General features: G+C 34.8%; 2 protein-coding genes across 4 annotated transcripts; both read left to right on the top strand.

The window, feature by feature from the left end:
- Nucleotides 1-3,746: 3,746 nt before the first annotated feature.
- LOC111009241 (Tetratricopeptide repeat (TPR)-like superfamily protein) lies at nucleotides 3,747-12,450 on the top strand. 3 transcript variants are annotated; one of them, XM_088123725.1, is made up of 11 exons: nucleotides 3,747-3,922; nucleotides 4,475-4,538; nucleotides 5,263-8,034; nucleotides 8,520-8,767; nucleotides 9,431-9,558; nucleotides 9,660-9,824; nucleotides 9,944-10,069; nucleotides 10,637-10,710; nucleotides 10,984-11,231; nucleotides 11,387-11,562; nucleotides 12,057-12,450. In XM_088123725.1, the coding sequence occupies exons 2-3, from the start codon at nucleotides 4,514-4,516 to the stop codon at nucleotides 7,911-7,913; spliced, it is 2,676 nt and encodes an 891-aa protein (XP_087979851.1). In that variant the 5' UTR covers nucleotides 3,747-3,922; nucleotides 4,475-4,513; the 3' UTR covers nucleotides 7,914-8,034; nucleotides 8,520-8,767; nucleotides 9,431-9,558; nucleotides 9,660-9,824; nucleotides 9,944-10,069; nucleotides 10,637-10,710; nucleotides 10,984-11,231; nucleotides 11,387-11,562; nucleotides 12,057-12,450. The 3 variants fall into 3 exon arrangements, with proteins under 3 accessions (XP_087979851.1, XP_087979850.1, XP_022137955.2); XM_088123724.1 differs by having other exon boundaries at nucleotides 11,812-12,450; XM_022282263.2 differs by having other exon boundaries at nucleotides 11,387-12,450.
- A 1,584-nt stretch (nucleotides 12,451-14,034) lies between these two features.
- Nucleotides 14,035-23,755, top strand: OVA2 (tRNA synthetase class I (I, L, M and V) family protein). Its single transcript, XM_088123925.1, has 22 exons — nucleotides 14,035-14,216; nucleotides 14,802-14,997; nucleotides 15,138-15,292; nucleotides 15,375-15,476; nucleotides 15,751-15,820; nucleotides 15,935-16,047; nucleotides 16,296-16,364; nucleotides 16,475-16,582; nucleotides 16,972-17,122; nucleotides 17,486-17,717; nucleotides 17,953-18,239; nucleotides 18,456-18,592; nucleotides 18,926-19,073; nucleotides 19,318-19,449; nucleotides 20,011-20,139; nucleotides 20,682-20,809; nucleotides 20,911-21,075; nucleotides 21,195-21,320; nucleotides 21,892-21,965; nucleotides 22,222-22,471; nucleotides 22,627-22,806; nucleotides 23,008-23,755. The coding sequence occupies exons 1-22, from the start codon at nucleotides 14,115-14,117 to the stop codon at nucleotides 23,245-23,247; spliced, it is 3,294 nt and encodes a 1,097-aa protein (XP_087980051.1). The 5' UTR covers nucleotides 14,035-14,114; the 3' UTR covers nucleotides 23,248-23,755.
- The last annotated feature ends 864 nt before the right edge of the window (nucleotides 23,756-24,619 follow it).

Here is a 24,619-nt window from a genome sequence, read left to right as displayed (position 1 = left end):
ATTTAATGTTCATTGAAAGTATATCAAAAAATAAAATGATAGGATGATTATTTTTTCTTCATGTATATGAGAAAATCAAAGATTAATCATGTCTTATTTAAATAAAATAGACACCCTAAAAAATTTTAAATATGTAAAAATATTTAAAATAAAAAATAATGATATTAAAATTAACTACAAAATAGTCCGAATGTAAGAATAGCAATATTGAAGAACAAAATCTAGGTGATTATCCTATATTTTCATAAAATATATTTACTCCTTACTGATGCTTGAGATCAAACTAACAAACATAAAAAAGAATATTGAAAATGTTTAGTGTCCTATCACTAAATCTACAAATCACGATGAACTAAAGGAAAAAAAATATGTATAAAAAAATGGAACAAATTAGTGTGAAAATGAGGAAGATAACCATTTTTACCGTTAGAAAAGTTACAAAAACCTTTGAGATTCCAACACTTTTTATATTCTATCATTTAAATTTAATTTTTTTAAAAATATTTAATTTTAAAATTAATTTATATAAATAAAGGTAGAACTTTTGATATTCTTAACATTTCATGTTTCATTCATTTAATCCACTTTGTGACGTATTTAAATTTTGTTCCAAAAAAAATTCAATATTTAAAATAAAAAATAATGATATTAAAATTAACTACAAAATAGTCCGAACTTAAAAAATAGCAATATTTAAGAACAAAATCAAGGTCATTATCCTATACATACAACGTTTAAAAATTTTCAATATTTAAAAAAAATAATGATATTAAAATTAACTACAAAATAGTCCGAACTTAAAAATAACAATATTTAAGAACAAAATCAAGGTGATTATCCTATATTTTCATAAAAAATATATTTACCTTTTACCAATGTTTCATTCATTTAATCTATTTGTGATGCATTTATTTTTTGTTTCCTAAAAATTTAATTACAATTAAATAAGGGAGAGATAAATGAGAAAAGATGGGAGAGTCTTAAAAGAGAAGAGAGATGGATAAAAGAGAAACATAAATTTAAGAGAATGATAATTTCGGTATCACAAAAAAATAAGGGTCAATATTTTCCAAAAAATGTTTCTTCTATTCATAAAATATATTTTGATAATTAGATCACGTTTTATTAATAGATTGTAATGTTTTGTGAAAATAAAATCTTTTTATTTTATTTGAAATTATTAAAGCTTCGATTGAGAAAAAAAAAATTAAATAAATAAAAGATAAATTATATATTTTAACCTCATTGGAAAAAAATATATATATATCACAGCTCATATAAAGTATAGAATATAACTTTCCTGAGTTAGTTTTGCAGTCATTTTTTTTACTATAACATGTTAGGGAAGGGAATCAAACTCACAACCTCATGCTTAGAGGTATATGGTAATTATTGCGAAGCTATGTTCGCTTTAACAGGTTTTGCGACAACGAAAAACTACAGGTGACGGAAATTATAATTCCTCATTTGTTGTCTACATACTATTTTTGTATCATTTTTTTTAAACAACTGACTTTTTGTATTTTATGATAAGCATTTTTGTATCATTGACATTGATATCTGTATTGTTTTTGTAAAATACTTCATATCGTAAAAGTTTGGTATCCCTATGAGTTCTAAAATGAAGGGTAAATTTAGTTTCTATTTGGTATTCAAAGTTTTGAAAAGTGAAATGAAAATATTAAGTTTGAAATTTAATTTATAATCCATCCTGAAGTTTGAACATAATTTCTAATTTTTTTAAAGATAATTTATAATTCGAATTAAGTTCACCATGAATTAAACTTATATCATTATTCATTATCTTTTGTCTAAGTAGTAATGTCTAATTACCATATGTTAATTATTACATTATCATTTCGTTAGATCAATTAATAATCGACTCAACTTAAGAACGAATTAGAAATCAGATTGAAATCCTATGAACAAATTAAAAATTAAATTCAAAATTCGTGAACTATCACTTTTGAAACTTAAAAATCAAATACAAATTAAATTTAAATATCAATAACTAAAAGTAATATTTTTTTTAGACTAAGAGACCAAGTAAAAATCAAATCTAAACTATGTGGATGAAAAATATATTTTACCTTAAAATTACTTTTCTAACTTCGTACACTAAAATCGCCATTTTACTAAAAGCGAGTTTAAAAATAAACTTTGAGCTAACCAAGGGTGGGTCTGCTTATTGTTTAACTGCTTATTGTCCTCATGCACATCTTTCACGATTTTTTCAAGAACCTCCATACCTTTTCCAACATTTTTCACATCTTGAATACTTTAAAAGAAGTCAATTTTTCATCTTTGACATCTTGAACGAGGTTGGTTTTTGATTGATTCATAATATTATTTTCGATTCGTTCAGAATATGATGTATGTAGTTTGAGTGAATGGAATTTCTGAACTTTTATGTATATTTTTGTGGGTCAAAAGTTTCGTAATTCAATGATTCATGATCGTGTTTCTTCGTTTAACAGCCATGGTCAATGGTTATATGATTAACAACCGTGGTTTTAGGTGGTTTCGGCCGTGGTTGCATACAGATATCCTTGATCGTCTCATGGTCATAGTCCATTTTGTTCGATTCGCGACCGGGGTTGTAGGTTACCACGGCTGTGAATCAAACAACCACGACCGTGGTCCTTTATTGTCTGATTAATGGTTGTGGTAGCATGTTCCTTGGCCAAGGTCCTTTATTGTTTGATTCATGGTCGTGGTAGCATGTTCATAACAAATACGATATATTAGGTATCATCTCCATTTTATAAACCTGAAATACAAATACGATATATACATTAACTTATTATTCAACAAACCAAAATCTAAACAAAGAAAGGAACAAATGAAAATAATAAAAGAAGAGGAAGGAAACACATTTTCTGTCCAAATTCACGGGCTTACCATGCCTAGGTAGTGACCGAAAATTATGGTAGAATCCAATTCCCGTACAAATTGAACGAGGATATTGATTATTTAGACAGAACGTAAAGTACATCTAATTGAAGGAGGGTCTTCTTCGTTTTCAAAATTTTGGTTGAACCACGGCCGTTACGAGCCCATTAATTTGCCCATAACATAAACTCTAAAGCCCTAAATCAAAATTTCAACCACAACCGCAAGGAAATACATTAAATCATAAACAAAAAATGCCGATTTTGAGCCCTAGAAGTACCGAAAATACTAAATAGGCGACCATGGAAGGAATGAAAGGACGAATAAAAAAAACGCAAATATGAGTACAAAAAAAAACTTATTTTCTTGCCATAAAAGGGACACAAATACCAAATAAAATGTACTAACCTCGAAGTTTCAGATATAGGAAGCGATTCGAAGCATGAAATTGCAAGAAACTAGTAGATAGTGAAATTGAGAAAATTGAGGCAGAGTAAATCGGATGAGCGAAAACAAAAACGAAAACGAAAATGGAAGAAAAAAAGGAAGTTGGAATGGGAGGATACCAATAGTTAGAATTTGAATGGAGGGGTATAATGGTCATTTAATTCACGACCGTTGTCTTAATTTTCACAGCAATGGTAAAGCAAACAATAACCATGGTCAAACCTAGTCCATTAGATGTTTTTCATGAACAGCACGACCGTGTTAATTCGATCACACCCGTGATTTAGGATTGGTTTGCGACTTCTCACTTACTTTCCATATTGAGGTTAAAACAGTAATTTATCAATTCAATATTGTATTCTAAATAATAAATTAAGTCTCAATTTTTATAATTGAGGTTAAAGCAAACTAAAACTTTCGTAGGTTATCTATGCCATTCTTCCTTCAGATTCCTGTCGCTCCAACGAAGCTCTGCAAATAAATGGAGGCCACCATGCCGCAGTAGGCTTCGTTTGCCCCAAGCTCTTCTGCATTCAAGTGCAAAGAAGCCACAAAATCGTTGATTTGCTCGTCTCCTTATAGAGTACTATTTCTCTTCTTCCTCTCTTTCATTTCTCTGTCTGATGCAATCAATTTGAATACGAAGCAGTATACTCTTCGAGAATTCATGAACGATTCTCTCCTTATTTCTATGCCTCTGTTTTCTTTTCTCGTTTCCGTCTGGCGGAAGAGGGTCTTTTAGGTAACATTCACTTTCAGTATCCCATTCGACGTCTGAAATTTCGGAACATGTGAAAATCAACTCTCTTAGGCTCTTAACCATTTCCCCTTCGATGTTTTTTCTAATGGGCATGTTGAATTTTGTATCTTATTTCCATATTCAGTTCTGGGTTCACGTGTTATGGAAGTATATTGTATGAATGAAAGATTGGAATCGAGTGCTTAACGAGGTTCTTAATTATTTTGATGAAATTATTGTCATCAGTACCCGAGCCATTCTATATTCCTATGTTTAATGCGATCACAATTTGCAGTTGCTTCTGATTAAATGGTCATCGTATTCTTGTTTCATCTGTGTTCGTAATATTCATCCATTATCTTGTAATGGGCTTCTTATCCTGCTATGTAATCTCAGGTGGATAGCTTACATAGAGACATCGTTTGACATGCATACATGAAGATGCTTCTAAGGAACAGAGGTAAATTGGTATCTTTAGATTTTGTTTGAATAAAATTTCAAAGAACTAATTGAAAGCTTTCGCGGTAAAAAACTATTTGAGAACCATACTCTGTTCCCTCACCCAATCGTGTACTTACAAGTTACATCTAGCAGTATCGGATAGGCTTTGGCCAAAGGGGTTTTTGTTCACTGCATCTGAAAGTTCGGGAATCGTATTGACCTCTATTTAAGAAGTGCTTTTTATAACAAGAGAAGGGATAACTGGTGTCTTATTACTTGTGACTTGTTAGATAACCATTTCGGTAGTTGACTGTTGATTGACTGATCGGAAAATTATGCTCCTTGCCTATAGGTAAAAAGGAGAAACTGTAAATTAAACCATATTTTGTTAACTTTCATGGATTAGCCTATAGGTAAAAAGGAGAAACTGTAAGTCTCGAGGTCAATAGGTTCGTGTAACATGAGATTCTAGTTTTTTTTTTTACAAGAAGAAACACTTGCTTGTTTTTATCCTTAGCAGTTGGAGACATACTACTAACATATTTGTCGTACTTCGTCTCTTTTATGATTTCAATCGTTGCATATATACTTGTAAAGTTTCAGGTTCTTTGTCAGGTTCCTGTTTTTAGATTGACGGTTAATTGGTTTGAATTTCCTAGTCAGTTATTCTTTATAATCCATTCCTTTGAATGAAACGACTTTATTTCATTCATATCATTGATTACAGATTATGTTTATTTCAGGTGCAAGACAAATCTATTGTCTTGATTTGAAGTACAGTTACCATCTTAAATTTTTTCAAACAAATGGAAATGGAGGACCTGTTTTGGATAGCGGTAATATGGTGTCTCCAGCAAAGAATGAAGACAAGAGACAGCTAGTAGATGGCGTGTGCCAAATTTTGGAGACTGGTCCTTGGGGATCTTCTCTTGAGAATGCTCTAGCAGAGCTTGACATAAAACCAAATCCAGAATTGGTAATTGGAGTCTTAAGGAGGCTGAAGGACGTAAATGTTGCAGTAAATTACTTTCGATGGACGGAGAGAGTAACAGATCAAGCACATTGCCCCGAAGCATATAATTCACTTCTCATGGTTATGGCTAGAAATAGAAACTTTAATTGCTTGGAACAGATAGTGGAAGAAATGAGTATTGCAGGTTTTGGCCCATCAAATAACACTTGTATTGAGATAGTCCTAACCCTTGTCAAGTCACAGAAGCTCAGAGAAGCTTTTACATTTATACAAACTATGAGAAAGTTCAAATTCCGCCCGGCTTTTTCTGCATATACAACTCTGATTGGTGCACTATCCGCATCTCATGATTCCGACAGTATGCTCACTCTATTTCATCAAATGCAGGAGCTTGGCTATGAAGTTAATGTTCATTTATTCACAACTCTCATTCGTGTATTTGCTATAGAGGGTCGGGTCAATGCTGCACTTTCTCTTTTGGATGAAATGAAGAGCAACTCTATTGAAGCGGATGTTGTTCTTTATAATGTCTGTATAGACTGCTTTGGGAAGGCTGGGAAGGTGGATATGGCATGGAAATTTTTTCATGAAATTAAAGCTAATGGCTTGGTGCTTGATGATGTAACTTATACAAGCATGATAGGAGTTCTTTGCAAAGCTAGCAGGCTGGACGAAGCTGTCGAGTTATTTGAACATATGGATCGAAACAAGCACGTGCCTTGTGCATATGCATACAATACAATGATCATGGGCTATGGTATGGCTGGAAAGTTTGATGAAGCATACAGTCTACTTGAGAGGCAGAGAAGAAAAGGATGCATTCCAAGTGTTGTTGCATATAATTGTATTCTTACTTGTCTTGGGAGGAAGGGACGGCTAGATGAGGCGTTAAAAATTTTCGAAGAGATGAATAAAGATGCCATTCCGAATCTCTCGACATATAATATTGTGATTGATATGCTCTGTAAGGCTGGAAAACTCGAGACGGCATTGGTTGTTCGGGACGCTATGAAAGATGCCGGGTTGTTCCCTAATGTTATGACAGTAAACATAATGGTTGACAGGCTGTGTAAAGCTCAAAGACTCGATGATGCTTATGCAATTTTTGAAGGATTGGATCATAAAACTTGCACACCTGATGCAGTAACATATTGTTCTCTTATAGATGGGTTGGGGAAGCATGGTAGAGTAGATGAAGCCTACCAGCTTTATGAAAAGATGTTGGATTCTGACCAGATCCCAAATGCTGTTTTGTATACATCTCTCATAAGGAACTTCTTCAAGTGTGGAAGGAAGGAGGATGGCCACAAGATATATAACGAAATGATACATCTCCGTTGTTCGCCCGATCTTATGCTTCTTAATACCTATATGGATTGTGTTTTTAAAGCCGGAGAAACTGAGAAGGGCAGGGCTTTGTTTCAGGAGATCAAGGCCCAAGGATTTATTCCTGATGCGAGGAGCTATTCGATCCTAATTCATGGCCTGGTGAAAGCGGGTTTTGCGCATGAATCTTATGAGTTGTTCTACACAATGAAGGAGCAAGGTTGTGTTCTGGATACACGTGCATATAACACTGTTATCGATGGATTCTGCAAGTCTGGCAAGGTAAATAAAGCTTACCAACTGCTAGAGGAGATGAAGACAAAGGGTCACGAACCCACTGTTGTTACTTACGGTTCTGTTATTGATGGGCTAGCAAAGATCGACCGGCTTGATGAAGCATATATGCTCTTTGAAGAAGCAAAGTCGAAAGGAGTAGAATTAAATGTTGTTATATATAGCAGTCTTATTGATGGATTCGGGAAGGTCGGTAGAATCGATGAGGCGTATCTGATCATGGAAGAGTTGATGCAGAAAGGTTTGACACCTAATGTATATACATGGAATTGCTTGCTTGATGCGTTGGTGAAAGCCGAGGAAATTAGCGAAGCCCTCGTTTGCTTTCAGTCGATGAAGGACTTGAAATGTACTCCAAATTATATAACTTATAGCATTCTAATTCATGGTCTTTGTAAGATTAGAAAGTTCAACAAGGCGTTCGTGTTCTGGCAGGAGATGCATAAGCATGGCTTAAAGCCGAACGTATTCACCTACACCACCATGATCTCAGGACTTGCGAAGGTTGGAAACATCGTGGAGGCGAATGCTCTTTTCGAGAAGTTTAAGGCAAAGGGTGGCGTGCCTGATTCTGCTACTTACAATGCTATAATAGAAGGGTTGAGTAATGCAAACAGGGCAATGGATGCTTATAGACTTTTCGAGGAAACTCGATCAAAAGGTTGTAGTATCCACACGAAAACTTGTGTTGTCCTATTAGATTCGCTGCACAAGGCTGAATGCCTCGAGCAAGCTGGGATCGTCGGTGCTGTATTAAGAGAAACTGCAAAAGCTCAGCATGCTGCAAGATCCTGGTTATAGGACATCATATTTATGAGCAACTAGACGTCTAGCCAAGAAGTAGATGATGACATATCTCAGTCGTGTGAGGTTTCACTTCAGTCTTGAAAGTGGTTGGTCGGGTCTCGACATCTAGCCAATGGTGAAACTATCTCCAGACTCATGATCTTGACTTGAAGCTATCCTGTGTCAAACTGAGTTGAATGAGAACTTAGCTACAATTTCCTTGATAATTCATCTTTTAAGCAATGACTCTAACTGAAAATATTTGTTATTAAATTAACTAAATTGGTTCAATTCAATCAGTTATTTATTTATTTAAATTTTTTTTTTTGGTTCCATTGGTCATTTTCTTTTTTGGTTTCAATTAAATAAAAGCAATTCTTTTGGTTTCTCTGTTTTACTTTTTCTAATAGTTGCCACTGGTCTCAAATTCAGTTTTGTTAATTGTTCATTCTTCACCTTACATTACCAACCTGAGCATGAACTAAAGAAAAATCTTCACCTTACAGCCTAAAAAAAAATCGATAACAAATCACATTTTCCCCTCTCAATACTCAGTCAATTTTGTTCAAAAACTGGACTAAACTGATATATTTTAACATGGGTTGCTGCCAAATTCTTCAGGGTCTGGCAGAAATGAACCAATATGGGATTGTTCCATTGCTCCAAATGGGTGCAGATTTGTTAAACGATAGGCTCCTGAGGCAAGGGAAGCTGCTCGGAGCATTGTGATGGGAATGTTCAAGGCATACACAAAGAACGAGGACGAGAAACAGGAGGCCTGGCACAGCTTTTGCCGAGCTAATCTGTCGCCGATTCATGCGCAGTCTCTGCTCAAAGTTACCTCCTCTCACTAGTGGTGATGATGATGGGTATGAATTTTTAGAGGGAATAGTGCTTTTGCTGGACTTGGCAGTTTAGCTTCCTGACACGAGGACGAGTCCTTTTTAGAGGAGGGAAATTGATGTAACTAACTCTACTTAAGTTAGTTTAGTTTAAGTTGTTTTGGTAGTTAGCTCTTTACTGTAGGTTATTTCCTTTTACCCATGGCTTTCCTCTATAAATAGGAGCCTTGTAAACCTTTTGGGATAACTTCATTCTCAATAAAGATTTGATTCCTTTAAACCACACCATCAGGTGTTTTAGTTTTGGAAATTTATGTGTTCTGTAAAGCTTCTACTTTTACATGAGGAGTTGTACTAGTTTTTTCCAGAAATTTGTTCTGTAGGCAGCTTTTTTGGTAATCTCTTTTCTGTTCACCTTTTTTTGGTGTGGAAGATAGACAAATCTAGGCTATTCATGAAATTCATCATCGATGTAACTTAACTAACATAGTTGATTTTGTTGATAATATTTGTTGTGACCAACCCACTAGGAGAATATCATCTATGATATGTTGTAGTTTTTTGCAAAATTTCACAGTTGGCAGGTCAATCGCTGTTATATAATGGAAATAATTTTTTTTTGACATTTGTGTATCGTAGAAACAATCTTTGTTGGATTTTATTCTATATAATTCATACTTTTTGGAACAGGTAAGGCTCCATATTCCAGTGTCATTACACATGGATTTGTTTTGGATGAGAAAGGTTTGAAAATGAGCAAATCTTTGGGTAATGTAGTTGACCCTAAGACTGTGATTGAAGGAGGAAAGAATCAAAAGGTTCAAAATCTTGTACAATCATATCTGGTTCCTCATTAAACTACTTAAAAAGTGGCTAGACTAAATCCCTTGGATGCCTTGTTATTGTTTGTCTCTGGCAGGAAACCCCTGGCTATGGAGCAGATGTCCTGCGCCTCTGGGTTTCCAATGTGGATTATACAGGTGCTGTGATGATCGGTTCTCAAGTTCTCTGTCAAATGTCAGAGATACATAGGAAACTGCGAGGAACATTAAGATTCCTTCTGGGAAATCTGCATGATTGGACAGTACGTTCATCCGCATCATTTATATTTTTCTTAGCTTAAAGCAGCATTTAGATTAGCGGCTATTTCTTCTCCTCTCTATTGGTGTGTATATATAACAATAATTATGTTTCTAACGACAGGAGGATAATTATGTACAATATCAGGATCTTCCAAAGGTTGACCAGCATGCATTGTTTCAGCTTGAAAATATCATTAACAACATCAGAGAAAGCTACGAAAACTATCAGTTCTTTTAGATCTTTCAGGTGACTTTTCTTTGACGGCCTTATTACTTTATTCATTGAAGTTTAAATATTATCAGCAGTAAGTAATTTTAGTCATTACTTATGTTTCCCATACTTTGAAACGAACAGTGCTGTCGCATTATATCGACATTCACATTTTATTCGTTAGAAACCAATCTATTCATAAAGCTCTACTCTACCTTCTTCTAGCAGCTGCAACTTTGTGGAATAATTTAAATTTTGATCCCCTTATTTGAGCTTATACTTATGATTCTAACGGATATCCCTGTAAAATATCATCCAACTGATGCTTAAGATTCAGCCTCTGGTTCCTGAAGGCTTGATCTATATTTGAGGCTTCTTCCAGCTTATCAATGTCATTAATGGCAACATGATTCTGTGAGGACTTATATGTGGGAAAGGCCACCTAAAATGTCAATTATGACTCGTTACTTCATTATCGTTATAAATGGTGTAAAAGTTCTGTGGCCTTTCTGAAATCTATTTTGCTTTCTAGAGCCAAGGACGAATCATGTGTATTTTGTATATTTGGTGGAACTTTGACCATGTGTCTTTCCACATTTGCAGATTATACAACGGTTTGTGATTGTTGATCTATCAAATTTCTACTTTGATGTTGCTAAAGATCAATTATATGTTGGGTAAGTTATCCCGCATCCTAGAAAACCGAACAGCATATTATTAGAAATTGGTCACCATAGCGAGCAGTTGCTGCTTTCCTTGTGAAGTCTTTGTATGTTTGACTGTTCATTGTTCATGGGAACCGATTATGTAGTTCTCCATCAAATCTTAATACTGCTTTGTACTATCCATAAAGTTGATTACAATAATTCCTTTTAATATTATTTAGTTCTGATGGTCGGACATTATTTTTCCTTGAGCAAAATGGTTGCTCACTATGTTAACAATTTCAGGGGAAGCACGAGTTTTACCAGGAGAAGTTGTCAAACAGTTCTCGCAGATCATCTCGTTGCGATTACGAGAATAATTGCTCCTATATTGCCTCATTCGGCTGAGGATGTGTGGTAGAATCTACCCTTCGAACATGAAAACGATGACGCCTCTGTTGTCAAATTTGTCTTCGAATCAAGGTGGCCAAGCTTAAATAAGACTAGGCTCTCTTCCCAGAGAAGAAGTTGATTTCTGGGCCAATATTCTCGAGGTATTTTAGTTTCTTTACAATTACAGAAGTTCTGATAATAAATTTATGATCAAGGGTTACTTGCAGATATTGGAAAATGTTGATGAATATGAACTGAACTAAACTATAGAACCCCGAATTTAGAATGATGCTAATCTTTAAGCACTTTCGATCAGCTGAGAACCAAAGGAAAGTCCTGGAGGTTGCTCGAATCCAAAAGTTGATCGGTTCAAGCTTAGAGGCCAAAGTCCACCTGCATACCTCAGGAGATGGCTTGGCTTCCAAGTTGTCTAAAATGTGCGAATCCAAGCATGAGGCAGACACTTTGCAAAAAATATTTATTACATCTCAGGTATCCTAACACTGTTGTTCTTTTACCAAATGCATAAACTACAAATAATTTGGTAATGTGTTTTAAGTGCAATGGTTCATTATGTTATCTTTCTCCTTACCCCAAGTCGAGAGTCGACGTGTATTATTTTATATAGCTTTCATGTTGTCATTAAACAGTTTAGATGTTGGCTCAGCAATTGATTGTAAAATCACCATCTATTTTCGGAAAATGTCTTGATATTCATGTTTTTGGAAATGGCTTATACAGGTCGAGGTTCATAGATCCATAGTGAATGGGCTGATAGAGAACATGCCATACACTGGAGAGTGCATATAGTTTTAATTCAATCTCTATAGTTTTAATTTTGTAACAATTTAGTCTATAGTGAAAAATTTCATCAAATTTAAATATCTATTTTTGTTATATAATGATTTAGTATTTCTAATTTAAAAGCACATTTAATCTCTCAATCTCTCAAAATATATATGTATATATATACGTGTGATGGGAAGCTGCTCGGAGCATTGTGATGGGAATGTTCAAGGCATTCACAGAGAATGAGGAGGAGAAACAGGAGGCCTGGCAAAGCTTTTGCCAAGCTAATCTGTCGCGGATTCATGCGCAGTCTCTGCTCAAAGTTACCTCCTCTCAGTAGCGATGATGATGATGATGAATTTTTAGAGGGATTAGTGCCTTTTCTGGACTTGGCAGAGCTGTAGGATTTTTCAGGTGTTTTAGTTTTGGAAATTTGTGTGTTCTGTAAAGCTTCTACGTGAGGAGTAGTACTAGTTTTTTTCCAGAAATTTGTTCTGTAGGCAGCTTTTTTGGTAATCTCTTTTCTGTTCACCTTTTTTTGGTGTGGAAGATGGACAGAAGGCAATAAAAAACTTGTTGCACATTGCCTGATAGAGTGATTGAATGAAAAATTTGATGATTGAATGAATAGCTGTCGAAAGAATTTTCCTACAAGAATTTTGGTCTTCTTCATTCAGCTTTGTTGGCCATATACATTACCACTGTATCAACCATCGAGAACGTACTTACCTCAACATGTCAATTGTCACCGAATAAGCTATCCTAGTCTCCAAATGCACATCTCCATTGCCACTTTACCATTTACTTTTTTCTTTTTCCTTTTCTGTTTACTACGTATAGTGTTAGATTCCAGAGATCGGAGATTTATGCCTTAACGAGTCGAGTTACATTTAAGTTGCTAATGTCACTGATGATGTTACAATTCTCCATCTATGATGTTACGATTTTCCGTCTTTGCAAAGCCAACAATGTAAGTTGGTTAGACATTAAGTTGCTAATGTCACTTGACCTGATGATGTTACAATTCTCCATCTATGATGTTACGATTTTCCGTCTTTGCAAAGCCAACAATGTAAGTTGGTTAACAATGTCTATGCTGAAGTCACATGCTTTGGGATAACTTTGTTGTCGAGAACACAAAAGAAAAATTTTCTTTTAAGAGGTTGTCAATTGTTAATATAGTAATATATTTGATGGATGTATTGTTACAACGATAACCATCATGAGTTAGCCTATTGGTCTAAAGTTGAGAAAATTAAAAAAATAATTTAAAAAGAATGAATTGGAATCCATGGTGTACATTTACCTAAAATTTGATGTCCTGCATGCTAACGGATGCGCGAATCCCAACTCCATTTTCTACTTTACCCCTGCCTCGATCTATAAAGAAAAAGAAGACTACATATGTGTTCTTATATTTGTGCTATTTTTTCAAAATATTTTATCACGTGACAAATATGTTATTATTTAGACTATGTTTTTATCAAAATCAGTAAATACTTTATGCTCAAGTCAGTCACAATCCCAAATATGTATCTGAAGTCGAGCAATCAAATTTGCATGTACATGCATATGACGTCTACTTATGTAATTATGAGTGTACGTAGGCTGGGTACGTCCCACTCATCGACCACTTCGCATGTTGAATTATAAGTCGTGGTGGATTGGAAATTAAAGGGAGGTTGAAGAGTGGTTTCGTTATCTCCATTCCCAACCTTTACTTAGGTCGAACGTTAACAAGAAGATATACGTTGGATCAACTATCATGATGTATCATACCTCGGCTATCAATAACTTCTCTTTTTTTGATACGTGGTATGTCATTTCATGCCGCCTAACATACTAAATATGTTATTATCGTAAAATCTCTTAAAATAAAATTTTGGAGTTCATAAATAAAAACAAAGTATATGATTGTCAACTTAAACAAAACTCAACTGGTTACAAACGTTATCTTTATTTTCGATCAAAATATCATGAATTCGAATCTCTTAAGATATTATAATTAGGAGGAAAAAAAATAGGCATTTGACTAAAATGAGTTTAAAATAAAATTAAGCCAAGGGTGGTCTGAAAATGTCAGATTTAAAAAATCGATAAGCAAAATTATTACGTGCTATTTTTCAAAATACTGCTGGTTGCTATCACATTTTTCCAAAGAAACAATTCATGCGCCGTTTTTACAAAAAAAGCCAACATTTGTTTCCGCTCTCAGACTTCCTATCGCTCCGAGGATGAAGAAGCTCTGCAAATGAATGGAGGCCACCATGCCGCAGTACGCTTCGTCTGCCACAAGCTCTTCTGCATTCAAGTGCAAAGAAGCCACAAAATCGTTGATTTGCTCGTCTCCTTATAGAGTACTATTTCTCTTCTTCCTCTCTTTCATCTCTCTGTCTGCACCAGTCAATTTGAATTACGAAGCAGTATACTCTTCGAGAATTCATGAACGATTCTCTCCTTATTTCTATGCCTTTGTTTTCCTTTCTTGTTTCCGTCTGGCGGAAGAGGGTCTTTTAGTGTTGTTTGAGTACTTCATCCGCTGCTTCATGAGTTCAGAGAGTGCGTTTGTACTGGAAATGGTCGGACATGTTTTATTGTGTTTGAATTATTGCTCACAGTAAAATGTGCATGACGATTCAATTCTGGTACAGTAAAATGATATTTGATTCTGCGTACTCGTTTCTGTGTCTCGGTAATTGCTCACTAAAATCTAGTAAAAGAACTTGAGGGTGTTTTTTTAATTGTTTAGCTTATTCCTTTTTTATAGGTTTTTTTCTTTTTGGTTGGAAAGAAAAAACAAATTTTTTTTTTTTTGGAGGTACTTTCTGTTGCTGATTATGGAAAATGGTGGTTACCCTCATCGAATAAATCCTCTATGACTGTTATTCTAAATGTGAATTACAGGTGCTTTATATTAATGTACTCATATTTCATATTTCCAGGTACTATCGCAAAGAATTTCCGCATCTCTTAGGAGAAGTTCTATTTCCTCATTTAGTTTTAGAGGGAGTTCTTCAGCAAAACTATTTTCTTTCTTGCGCGTGACACATTATTCTACTTATTTAAACGATGAGTTCCCATTTTCCTCGAAGAGAAGATCTAGAGGGCCCGTTATGGCTGCTAGGAAAGCATCTAAAGGTGCATAACATTTGCAAATTTGTAGTACATTTCCCTGAAACCTAAGTTTTGTGATTCAATGAGTTACATGACTTCTTGAATGAGCTTTTGCGTTTTTTTAATAAAGTTTCTGATTGCTTGGATTGCTTGAGTTTGTTTAGAGACAATTGAAGGAGATGGAAAATACAAGCATACCGTTGATCTGCCGAAGACTACATTTGGCATGAGAGCAAATTCTTCAGTTAGGGAGCCTGAAATTCAGAAAATATGGGATGACCATCAAGTGTTCAATCGAGTCGTTGAAAGAAACACTGGAGTACGTTCCTCAGTCTTCTTGGGATATCTTTCCTTCTTTGTCCCTCATTCACAAGAACTTATTTGCTGATATCTGGTCTCAGGAAAATTTCATTCTTCATGATGGTCCACCATATGCCAATGGAGATCTTCACATGGGCCATGCTTTGAATAAGATTTTGAAGGATATAATAAACCGTTATAAGGTTAGTTTCTTCTTCTTAGACTTCCTTTGTTAAATCAGACAACACACCAGGAAAAAGGAAAGCTGGTAAATAGCTTCGGTACCTCTTACCAAAGTTCAATTGAGATTCGGTTGTGGTTGTTGAGCTTATATACAGATAGAATTTTTGCATCAAATTTGAACTCACGATTCCTTTCTCGTAATAGATACTTAGTCTTAAGGACAAACTTCTTGCTTTCCATTTAAAAACTTTCTAACTAGTATTTATTTTTTCTTTTATTTTCTTCTCTTAATAGCTTCTTCAAAACTATAAAGTTCGTTTTGTGCCTGGTTGGGACTGCCATGGCCTACCAATTGAGTTAAAAGGCAAGTATCTTTTTCATTAGTTAGGCCCCATGATGAGCTTTTACTGATGGAGCAACGTCTTAGGTCTTTTGGAACAAAGGTAAAGAAACTTAACTGTAATCTTGAGTTATTCAGTTCTGCAGTCATTGGATAAAGAAGCCAGGAAGGACCTTACCCCAATTAAGTTGAGAGATAAGGCTGCCAAGTTTGCTAAAGCTACGGTGAAAGCTCAGATGATATCATTTAAGGCAATTTCCTCATCACTTTAACTTTATTATTTCAATACTCAATATTTCGAGCTTCATGTTTAAGTGAGTAATCAGTAAAGGATAATTTCAGTTAATGTCAACATCATGTCTACCATCTATGTAGGCATGTTCATCTTTGATGCTTTATGAGTGCTGGATTTAGTATGTCGTGGGAGTTACACTTCATAGTAAAATGATCTGGATTCTCCTCCTTAAAATTTCTTCAAGTAACAGTTCAATTTTTGCAGCGCTATGGAGTGTGGGCAGATTGGAACAATCCATATCTAACTCTCAGTCCGGAATATGAAGCTGCCCAGGTAACTATTGCTACCATTCTAATGTTCTTCTTTCTTTGTGTTTCTTTTAAGCACTTTGTAGTTGCAGAATTGTATTCAATAGTTCTGTTTTTGTATTGTTTATATGTTAGATTGAGGTGTTTGGTCAGATGGCCATCCAAGGATATATCTTTCGAGGGAGAAAGCCAGTTCACTGGAGTCCCTCATCAAGAACTGCTCTTGCAGAGGCTGAATTGGAGGTAAATAAACTGTTCAAGCATGAAATTGAGAACAAATTAGATAAAGTTCATTGATTTTACTGTCTTGTGGAGAGTGGAAATTATTGTATTTACAGCTTAGATTGGCTGTTTCTTTTCTTTTTTCCCCCTCCCCATCTAGCCGGTCTATACTGTATATAGTGTCTAAAGGGCCTAATAATCCTTTTTTTATTATTCATTAAAGCATTATTTTGTAAAAGAAAACTATCATTCTGGTCTCTATATGGTGTTAAAACTTTAAATCATACTGATAATCATTTTCCATAGTAAAATTTGCACTCTAATCTATATCTCATGCTGCTTCCTATCATTTGGTCAAATTTAACAGTATCTTCCTTTTCCTGTTCTACCTGTTTGATAATTGCACTCAGTATCCTGAGGGGCATACTTCAAGAAGCATATATGCTATTTTTAGATTGGTTAAGGAAGGTCCACCTTCATGCGGCTTGTTACAAGAATTTCTTCCAGACTTGTGCTTGGCCATATGGACTACAACTCCCTGGACTATTCCAGCCAACGCTGGTGAGTTTTTGTCTGTGTTGCAGTGGCAGCAATGTGATAGAAGACTTCTTTCCGTATGTTTTCAAGTGAGATTATTATTATTATTTCTGATGCTAAATATGATGCATCTAGAAAATGGTAAAAGGTTTACCGAAAAAGATAGCGGAACAGTTGGTTTGCCTACAAAAAAAAATAAGGAAGAAATGTTTAAAGATTATGATCCATTTGAGTAAAAAATACTCTTGAATATTTCTTGTCCGAATTCCAAGCAAATTATATCCTTTTTTCATGTTTATAAAAATCTCCAAGCTATATGGTTGACTCTTACATGTTGCAGGTCCTTGATATTTATTTTAACTTTCCCCCATGCTGTTCTGTGATTAGCGGTTGCTGTCAATGCCAAGCTTCAGTATGCCATAGTAGAATTGCGGGCACCATCAGAAGATGTCTCTTTATCGTCTGGAAATAAAAAGCAGAGGCCTGGAAATATCCTGAAGGAGGAAAAAAAGCCTTTCCTTGTCGTAGCATCAGATCTGGTTCCAACATTGGAAGCAAAATGGGGCATGAAGCTCGTTGTCAAGAAGAAATTGTTGGGTTCAGAACTTGAAAACTGCAGGTTTTGTTTCTTTCCATAAACAATGAGAAGGAACACTAAAACTGAGAATTTTACTTCTTATCAAGTAAATTTTCTCCCTAAAAAGACTTGTAGGTTTCAGATGCAATTAGAAGAAATTTAGAAATGCGGCAAACAGTTTTGTTTGTGGTTTTGCCAACCCTATCTCTTAATAATTTACCTTTGTAATTTGATGTGAAGGCTGTGGGCTAAGCATCAAATCTATTGTTTTCTTCAGATATATCCACCCAATTGATAAGAGGGAATGCCAAGTTGTCATTGGAGGAGATTACATTACAACTGAGACAGGAACTGGATTGGTCCATACGGCTCCTGGGCATGGCCAGGAGGATTATGTGACTGGTATGAAGTATGGGCTCCCCTTAATATCTCCTGTGGATGATGATGGAAAATTCACAGAAGAAGCTGGTCAATTCAGTGGGCTTGATGTACTTGGGGATGGCAATACTGCCGTTGTCAAATATTTGGATGATCAGTTCTCACTTATTTTGGAAGAATCATATGGTAAGATGTTTACCTTCCCCCCCCCCCCCCCCCCCCCCCCCCCCCCCCCCCCCAAAAAAAAAAAATAAATAAAATAAGAGAGAGAAAAGAGAAACCCAACTCTCTCCCTATCAAAAGGAGAAAAGATGATAATTCTAATTCCTACCAGGTTTCTTTCATTCCTATTCTTGAGATTTATAAGTGTTCGTTTTCAATATGTCATCTCTTCTTATACAGAACATAAATATCCATATGATTGGCGAACAAAGAAACCAACAATTTTTAGGGCAACTGAGCAATGGTTTGCATCAGTAGAGGGATTTCGCCAGGCTGCTATGGATGCTATTGGTGAAGTAAAGTGGATACCTCCTCAGGTATTGATGTTAGAGTTCATAAACTAGCAAGTCCATGTTTAAGTCATAATTACAAGCCTTATTGTTTACGCCTGTGCTTCATTCAAATATTTCCACATTTTCCTTCATTAAAAAAAAATTGTGCCTCCAGTTTGGATTTAGTTTTTCCATGACACGATTTCCAAGTTTTTTTAACATTTAAATCATCATACAATAATTTATTGCATTGTTTCTGTTTCTTCTCCACTCAATGCACGTTTAATTGGTGTCTCTTTTCAAGGATCAACTATTAATGAAAATCATACTGCTGCTTTTAAGCTATCCAATTACTGATGAGAATGGACTTCTGTCCAGGCGGAAAATAGAATCTCTGTGATGACCTCAAGCCGCTCTGATTGGTGCATATCTCGGCAAAGAACATGGGGTGTCCCAATACCAGTATTTTATCATGTGGAAACAAAAGAACCTCTTATGAATGACGACACTATAAACCACATCAAGTGTAAGATCTTATAAGGACTTATTATGACCTGATTTCTTTTCTTAGACTATGTTTTTTCTTTTGTAGATCAATAATGCTATTGCTGGTCAGAAATTTTAAAACTTCATGCCCGGCAGCTAGTTTAGTTTCTATATTCTACTTTCTCCCTTTTATCTACCAAGACACAATTGGAAATCCTATACCCAAGACTCCTTGAATACAAAATTTCGTCATGAAGTTTTATACTTTTTATTTCGTTTGGCAGCAATAATAGCCAAAAAGGGTAGCGATGCTTGGTGGTATATGAAAGTAGACGATCTTCTTCCTGATAAATATCGAGAAATTGCATCTGAATATGAAAAAGGGACTGATACAATGGATGTGTGGTTTGATTCAGGTATAATAATGTTCCATTATTAAAATTGTTAATTTCGTATGCTTTGAACATGTTTTGCGGTAGTATCAACTATCATTTTTTATCTCAACTATCTTTTTTCTTATATGTGGATTCTTAGGTCCCCTTGATTATATTAAAAACTTAAAAGTAGTTCTTTAAAATAGACAGACTGCCTAACAGCCTAACAGCTTCTCAGTATCTAGTGCTGTTGAAACTTTTTTTTTCTTTTTCCTTTTGCACTGAAAAGCGTTCAGATGTGTTCTTGGTTTATTTAGCAAGATTGTAGAGCAAAGGTGAAGTCAATAGTCCATCTAGGAGTAGGTTTATGCTCTACCTACCATTTTTCAAGAACAAATAAGGTGAACAGTAATACTTCTTGTGAAAACATTCCTGCTTAGTTCACAACAAATATGCTGACGTAATTCAGTAGCATAATTTTAAGCCACTGAAGATAAAATGCACCAGCAGTTAGTAGTTAGATCTTTCTACTCAGAGGTCATACTAGAGCCGTTAAATTTATTATTTGGAAGCCATTGTAAATTATTACTCTTCTTATTTCAGGCTCCTCTTGGGCAGCAGTATTAGGGACACAAGATGGATTTAGTTTTCCTGCTGATTTGTACCTTGAAGGTACAGATCAGCACCGTGGCTGGTTCCAAAGTTCTTTGTTGACGAGCATCGCCACAAAAGGTGTTGAATTATGCACATCTTTTTTTAGTGCTATGAAAAAATTAGCTCTTCGAAGTAATTTTAAAATCTCTTTTCTGAAAAATTGTGAAATATGGCATGTAAAAGTTAACATATTTTCTTTGTATATTTTATTTTCTCTACTTTGTCCTTCAGTGAAATAATTTATCCGCATGGAGAGACGTGCAACCAATGTTGTTGTAATGTGTATCAGATTATGCTAGTCTGATCTAAATGTTGTTTAGAAGTGATGAAAAGGGGTTTTGTTGTACCATCTGTTCTCTTGTGTAAATCTAGGTTATTCATGAAATTCATCATCAATATAACTTAATTAACATAGTTTATTTTGTTGATAATATTTGTTGTGACCAACCAACTATATCATCTATATGATACGTTGTCGTTTTTGCAAAATATCACAGTTGGCTGGTCAATTGCTGTTATACAATGGAAATCAATTTTGTTGACATTTGTGTATCATAGAAACAAATTTTTGTTGGAGTTTATACTATATAATTCATACTTTTGGACTTTCTTTGGAACAGGGAAGGCTCCATATTCCAGTGTCATTACACATGGATTTGTTTTGGATGAGAAAGGTTTGAAAATGAGCAAATCTTTGGGTAATGTAGTTGATCCTAAGACTGTGATTGAAGGAGGAAAGAATCAAAAGGTTCAAAATCTTGTACAATCATATCTGGTTCCTCATTAACCTATTTAAAAAGTGGCTGGACTAAATACCTTGGATGCCTTGTTATTGTTTGTCTCTGGCAGGAAACCCCTGGCTATGGAGCAGATGTCCTGCGCCTCTGGGTTTCCAGTGTGGATTATACAGGTGATGTGATGATCGGTTCTCAAGTTCTCCGTCAAATGTCAGATATATATAGGAAACTGCGAGGAACATTAAGATTCCTTCTGGGAAATCTGCATGATTGGACAGTACGTTCATCTGCATCATTTATATTTTTCTTAGCTTAAAGCAGCATTTAGATTAGCGGCTATGTCTTCTCCTCTCTATTGGTGTGTATATATAATAATAATTATGTTTCTATTGACAGGAGGATAATTATGTACAATATCAGGATCTTCCAAAGATTGACCAGCATGCATTGTTTCAGCTTGAAAATGTCATTAACAACATCAGAGAAAGCTATGAAAGCTATCAGTTCTGTAAGATCTTTCAGGTGACTTTTCTTTGACAGCCTTATTATTTTATTCATTGAAGTTTAAATATTCCCAGCAGTAATTTTAGTCATTACTCATGTTTCCCATATTTTGAAACAAACAGTATTGTTGCATTATATCAACATTCACATTCTATTCGTTAGAAACCAATCTATTCATAAAGCTCTACTCTAGACCTTCTTCTAGCAGCTGTAACTTTGTGGAAGAATTTGAATTTTGATCTCCACATTTGAGCTTATACTTGTAATTCTAACGGATATCCCTGTAAAATATCATCCAACTGATGCTTAAGATTCAGCCTCTGGTTCCCGAAGTCTTGGATCTATATTTGAGGCTTCTTCCAGCTTATCAATGACATTAATGGCAACATGATTCTGTGAGGACTTATACGTGGGAAAGGCCACCTAAAATGTCAATTACGTCTCATTACTTCATTATCACATTATAAATGGTGTAAAAGTTCTGTGGTCTTTCTGAAATCTATTTTGCTTTCTAGAGCCAAGAGCGAATCATGTGTACTTTGTACATTTGGTGGAACTTTGTTGACCATGTGTCTTTCCACGTTTGCAGATTATACAACGGTTTGTGATTGTTGATCTTTCAAATTTCTACTTTGATGTTGCTAAAGATCGATTATATGTTGGGTAAGTTTTCCCGCATCCTAAAAAACTGACCAGCATATTATTAGAAATTGGTCACCATAGCGAGCAGTTGCTGCTTTCCTTGTGAAGTCTTTGTATGTTTGACTGTTTATTGGTCATGGGAACCGATTATGTAGTTCTCCATCAAATCTTAATGCTACTTCATACTGCCCATAAATATCTTTATATATTATTTGGTTCTGATGTCGGATTATTTTTCCTTGAGCAAAATGGTCGCTCACTATGTTGACAATTTCAGGGGAAGCACGAGTTTTACTAGGAGAAGTTGTCAAACAGTTCTCGCAGATCATCTTGTTTCTATTACGCGAATAATTGCTCCTATATTGCCTCATTTGGCTGAGGATGTGTGGCAGAATCTACCCTTCGAGCATAAAAATGATGACGGTTCTGTTGCCAAATTTGTCTTCGAATCAAGGTGGCCAAGCTTAAATAAGACTAGGCTTTCTCTTCCCAGAGAAGAAGTTGATTTCTGGGCCAATATTCTCGAGGTATTTAGTTTCTTTACAATTACAGAAGTTCTGATGATAAATTTATGATCAAGGGTTACTGCAAATATTGGAATGTGTTGACGATTACGAACTAAACTAATCTATAGAACCTTGAATTTAGAATGATATGCTAACCATCAAGCACTTTCAATCAGCTGAGGACAGAAGTGAATAAAGTCCTGGAGGTTGCTCGAACCGAAAAGCTGATTGGTTCAAGCTTAGAGGCTAAAGTCCACCTGCATACTTCAGGAGATGGTTTGGTTTCCAAATTGTCTGAAATGTGCGAATCCAACCATGAGGCAGACACTTTGCAAAGAATATTTATTACATCTCAGGTATCCTAACAGTGTTATTCTTTTACCAAATGCATAAACTACAAATAATTTGGTTCTGTGCTTTAAGTGCAATGGTTCACTGTGCTATCTTCCTCCTTACCCGAAGTCGAGAGTCAATGTGTACTACCATATATAGCTTTCATGCTGTCACAACAATTTAGATATTGGCTTAGTGATCGATTGTAAAATCACCATATACAGGCAGAGGTTCATCGATCCATAGAGAATGAGCTGGTAGAGAACATACCATACACTGGAGAGTGCCTCATCCGAGGGAGTAAAGTCTGGATTGGCGTATCTCGTGCTGAAGGTTCCAAGTGCGAGAGATGTTGGAACTTTTCGCTACGAGTAGGGTCTTTCCTGGAACATCCCACCCTCTGCAAGCGGTGTTTCGATGTGGTTGCTGGCCACCCCGAACCAGCTATGGCAGCAATCAGCTGAGACGCTGGCTGATGAAGGTCGATTGGCATTTCGATTTTGATAACACTGCCATTCTTTCACCCAGTAGTTCCTTTACTCTCCATTACCAAGATGGGAAGAAGAGATGTTGGGTGGTTTCCATTTTTTGAGATGATGATGTATATTATTATTTTCCATTAAATCGTATCTTGATGAGATTAATCTGTTATGTGTTTTGACTTTTGAGTAGGCTCAGATATTAATTTTACAGCTTAGCCTTTGGGATGACTGTGGATTCCACCAAATCAACGCACACTCAGAAAGCTAAAAAATCTGACAAATTCTCCAGCTGAAGAGTTGAGCCAAGGCAAAGAGGAAGCAGGAACAAATGAATGAATGCTATTTAAACTGTGATAATGGTATGGTTAAATTACAAATTTTATCTTTATAAACTTTCAAGTGTTCTTTCTATTTTGTTTTAAGATTCATTTAATTTATGTTGTTAATATCATTAATGAAATACTATGTGACATGCTCATGTTTGTTAAAACGTTTATCTAATATGTATATCAGGTCAATATTTTGTCAATAATATTAATTTGGGCCAAATAAAATATATTCTCATGTTTAGATAGTTAAATAGAACAATATTAAATTTTGTAATTCTATGAGAGATATTAACTTGAGGATTCTAACTTGTAAATTAATTAGATCTATAACTTGTAATCTTTATTCAGTCTATAGTAATCTCAACATTTCGGGCAACTGCAATAATTACAATGAATAAAGTTACTAATAATTTAGAGCCATAATTGTGTAGCCTTTTCCTGTCAAAGAAAATGAGAATACATATATATATATCTCTTGGGCTTTCATTGTCATTTTCTTGATAATAAAAAGAATTAGGAAAAATTGTAAAAATAAAAACTTAAAAGATCAAATGGTTAAAATAAGATAATTGTGTGAATTACGAAAATGGAGTGTTTTTTAATACCATGAATTTAGAATCTAATTTGAAATTAAAAAATGTTTAATTACATCCACATAAAAGTTCATCAACCAAGAATATAATCAAAATTAATCAAAATTAAATTTATACAAATAAGGTTAAAAAAATGTCTCGTCCCTATTCTTGTACTTTTCAATTACAATTTAATCCATAAACTTCAGTTTTTTACGATTTAGTTCTTATACTTTTAAATACAATTATAAACTTCAGTTTCTTATGATTTAGTTCATATACTTTTTAAATTGTTATATTAACAATTTAGTCTCTAAACTTGTATTAAAAAATCACATCAGATTTAAGTATCCATTTTTATTATAGAATGATTTAGTCTTTATAATTCCATTTTTATTATAGAATGATTTAGTCTTTATAATTTAAAAGTACATTTAATCTCTTGAAACAATA

Source organism: Momordica charantia (assembly GCF_013281855.1).
Source record: "Momordica charantia cultivar OHB3-1 chromosome 5 unlocalized genomic scaffold, Mcharantia_2.0 BLBB01000005.1, whole genome shotgun sequence".
NCBI lineage: Eukaryota > Viridiplantae > Streptophyta > Magnoliopsida > Cucurbitales > Cucurbitaceae > Momordica > Momordica charantia.
This window is presented reverse-complemented; position numbering and strand designations above follow the sequence as displayed.

Coding starts and splice junctions, on each gene's coding strand:
- LOC111009241 (XM_088123725.1), top strand. CDS start 4,514: ATGAAGATGCTTCTAAGGAACAGAG. Junction 4,539..5,262: donor GATGCTTCTAAGGAACAGAG/GTAAATTGGTAT, acceptor TGTTTATTTCAG/GTGCAAGACAAATCTATTGT.
- OVA2 (XM_088123925.1), top strand. CDS start 14,115: ATGGAGGCCACCATGCCGCAGTACGCTTCGTCTGCCACAAGCTCTTCT. Junction 14,217..14,801: donor TTTGCTCGTCTCCTTATAGA/GTACTATTTCTC, acceptor TCATATTTCCAG/GTACTATCGCAAAGAATTTC. Junction 22,472..22,626: donor TCTGGGCCAATATTCTCGAG/GTATTTAGTTTC, acceptor ACTTTCAATCAG/CTGAGGACAGAAGTGAATAA.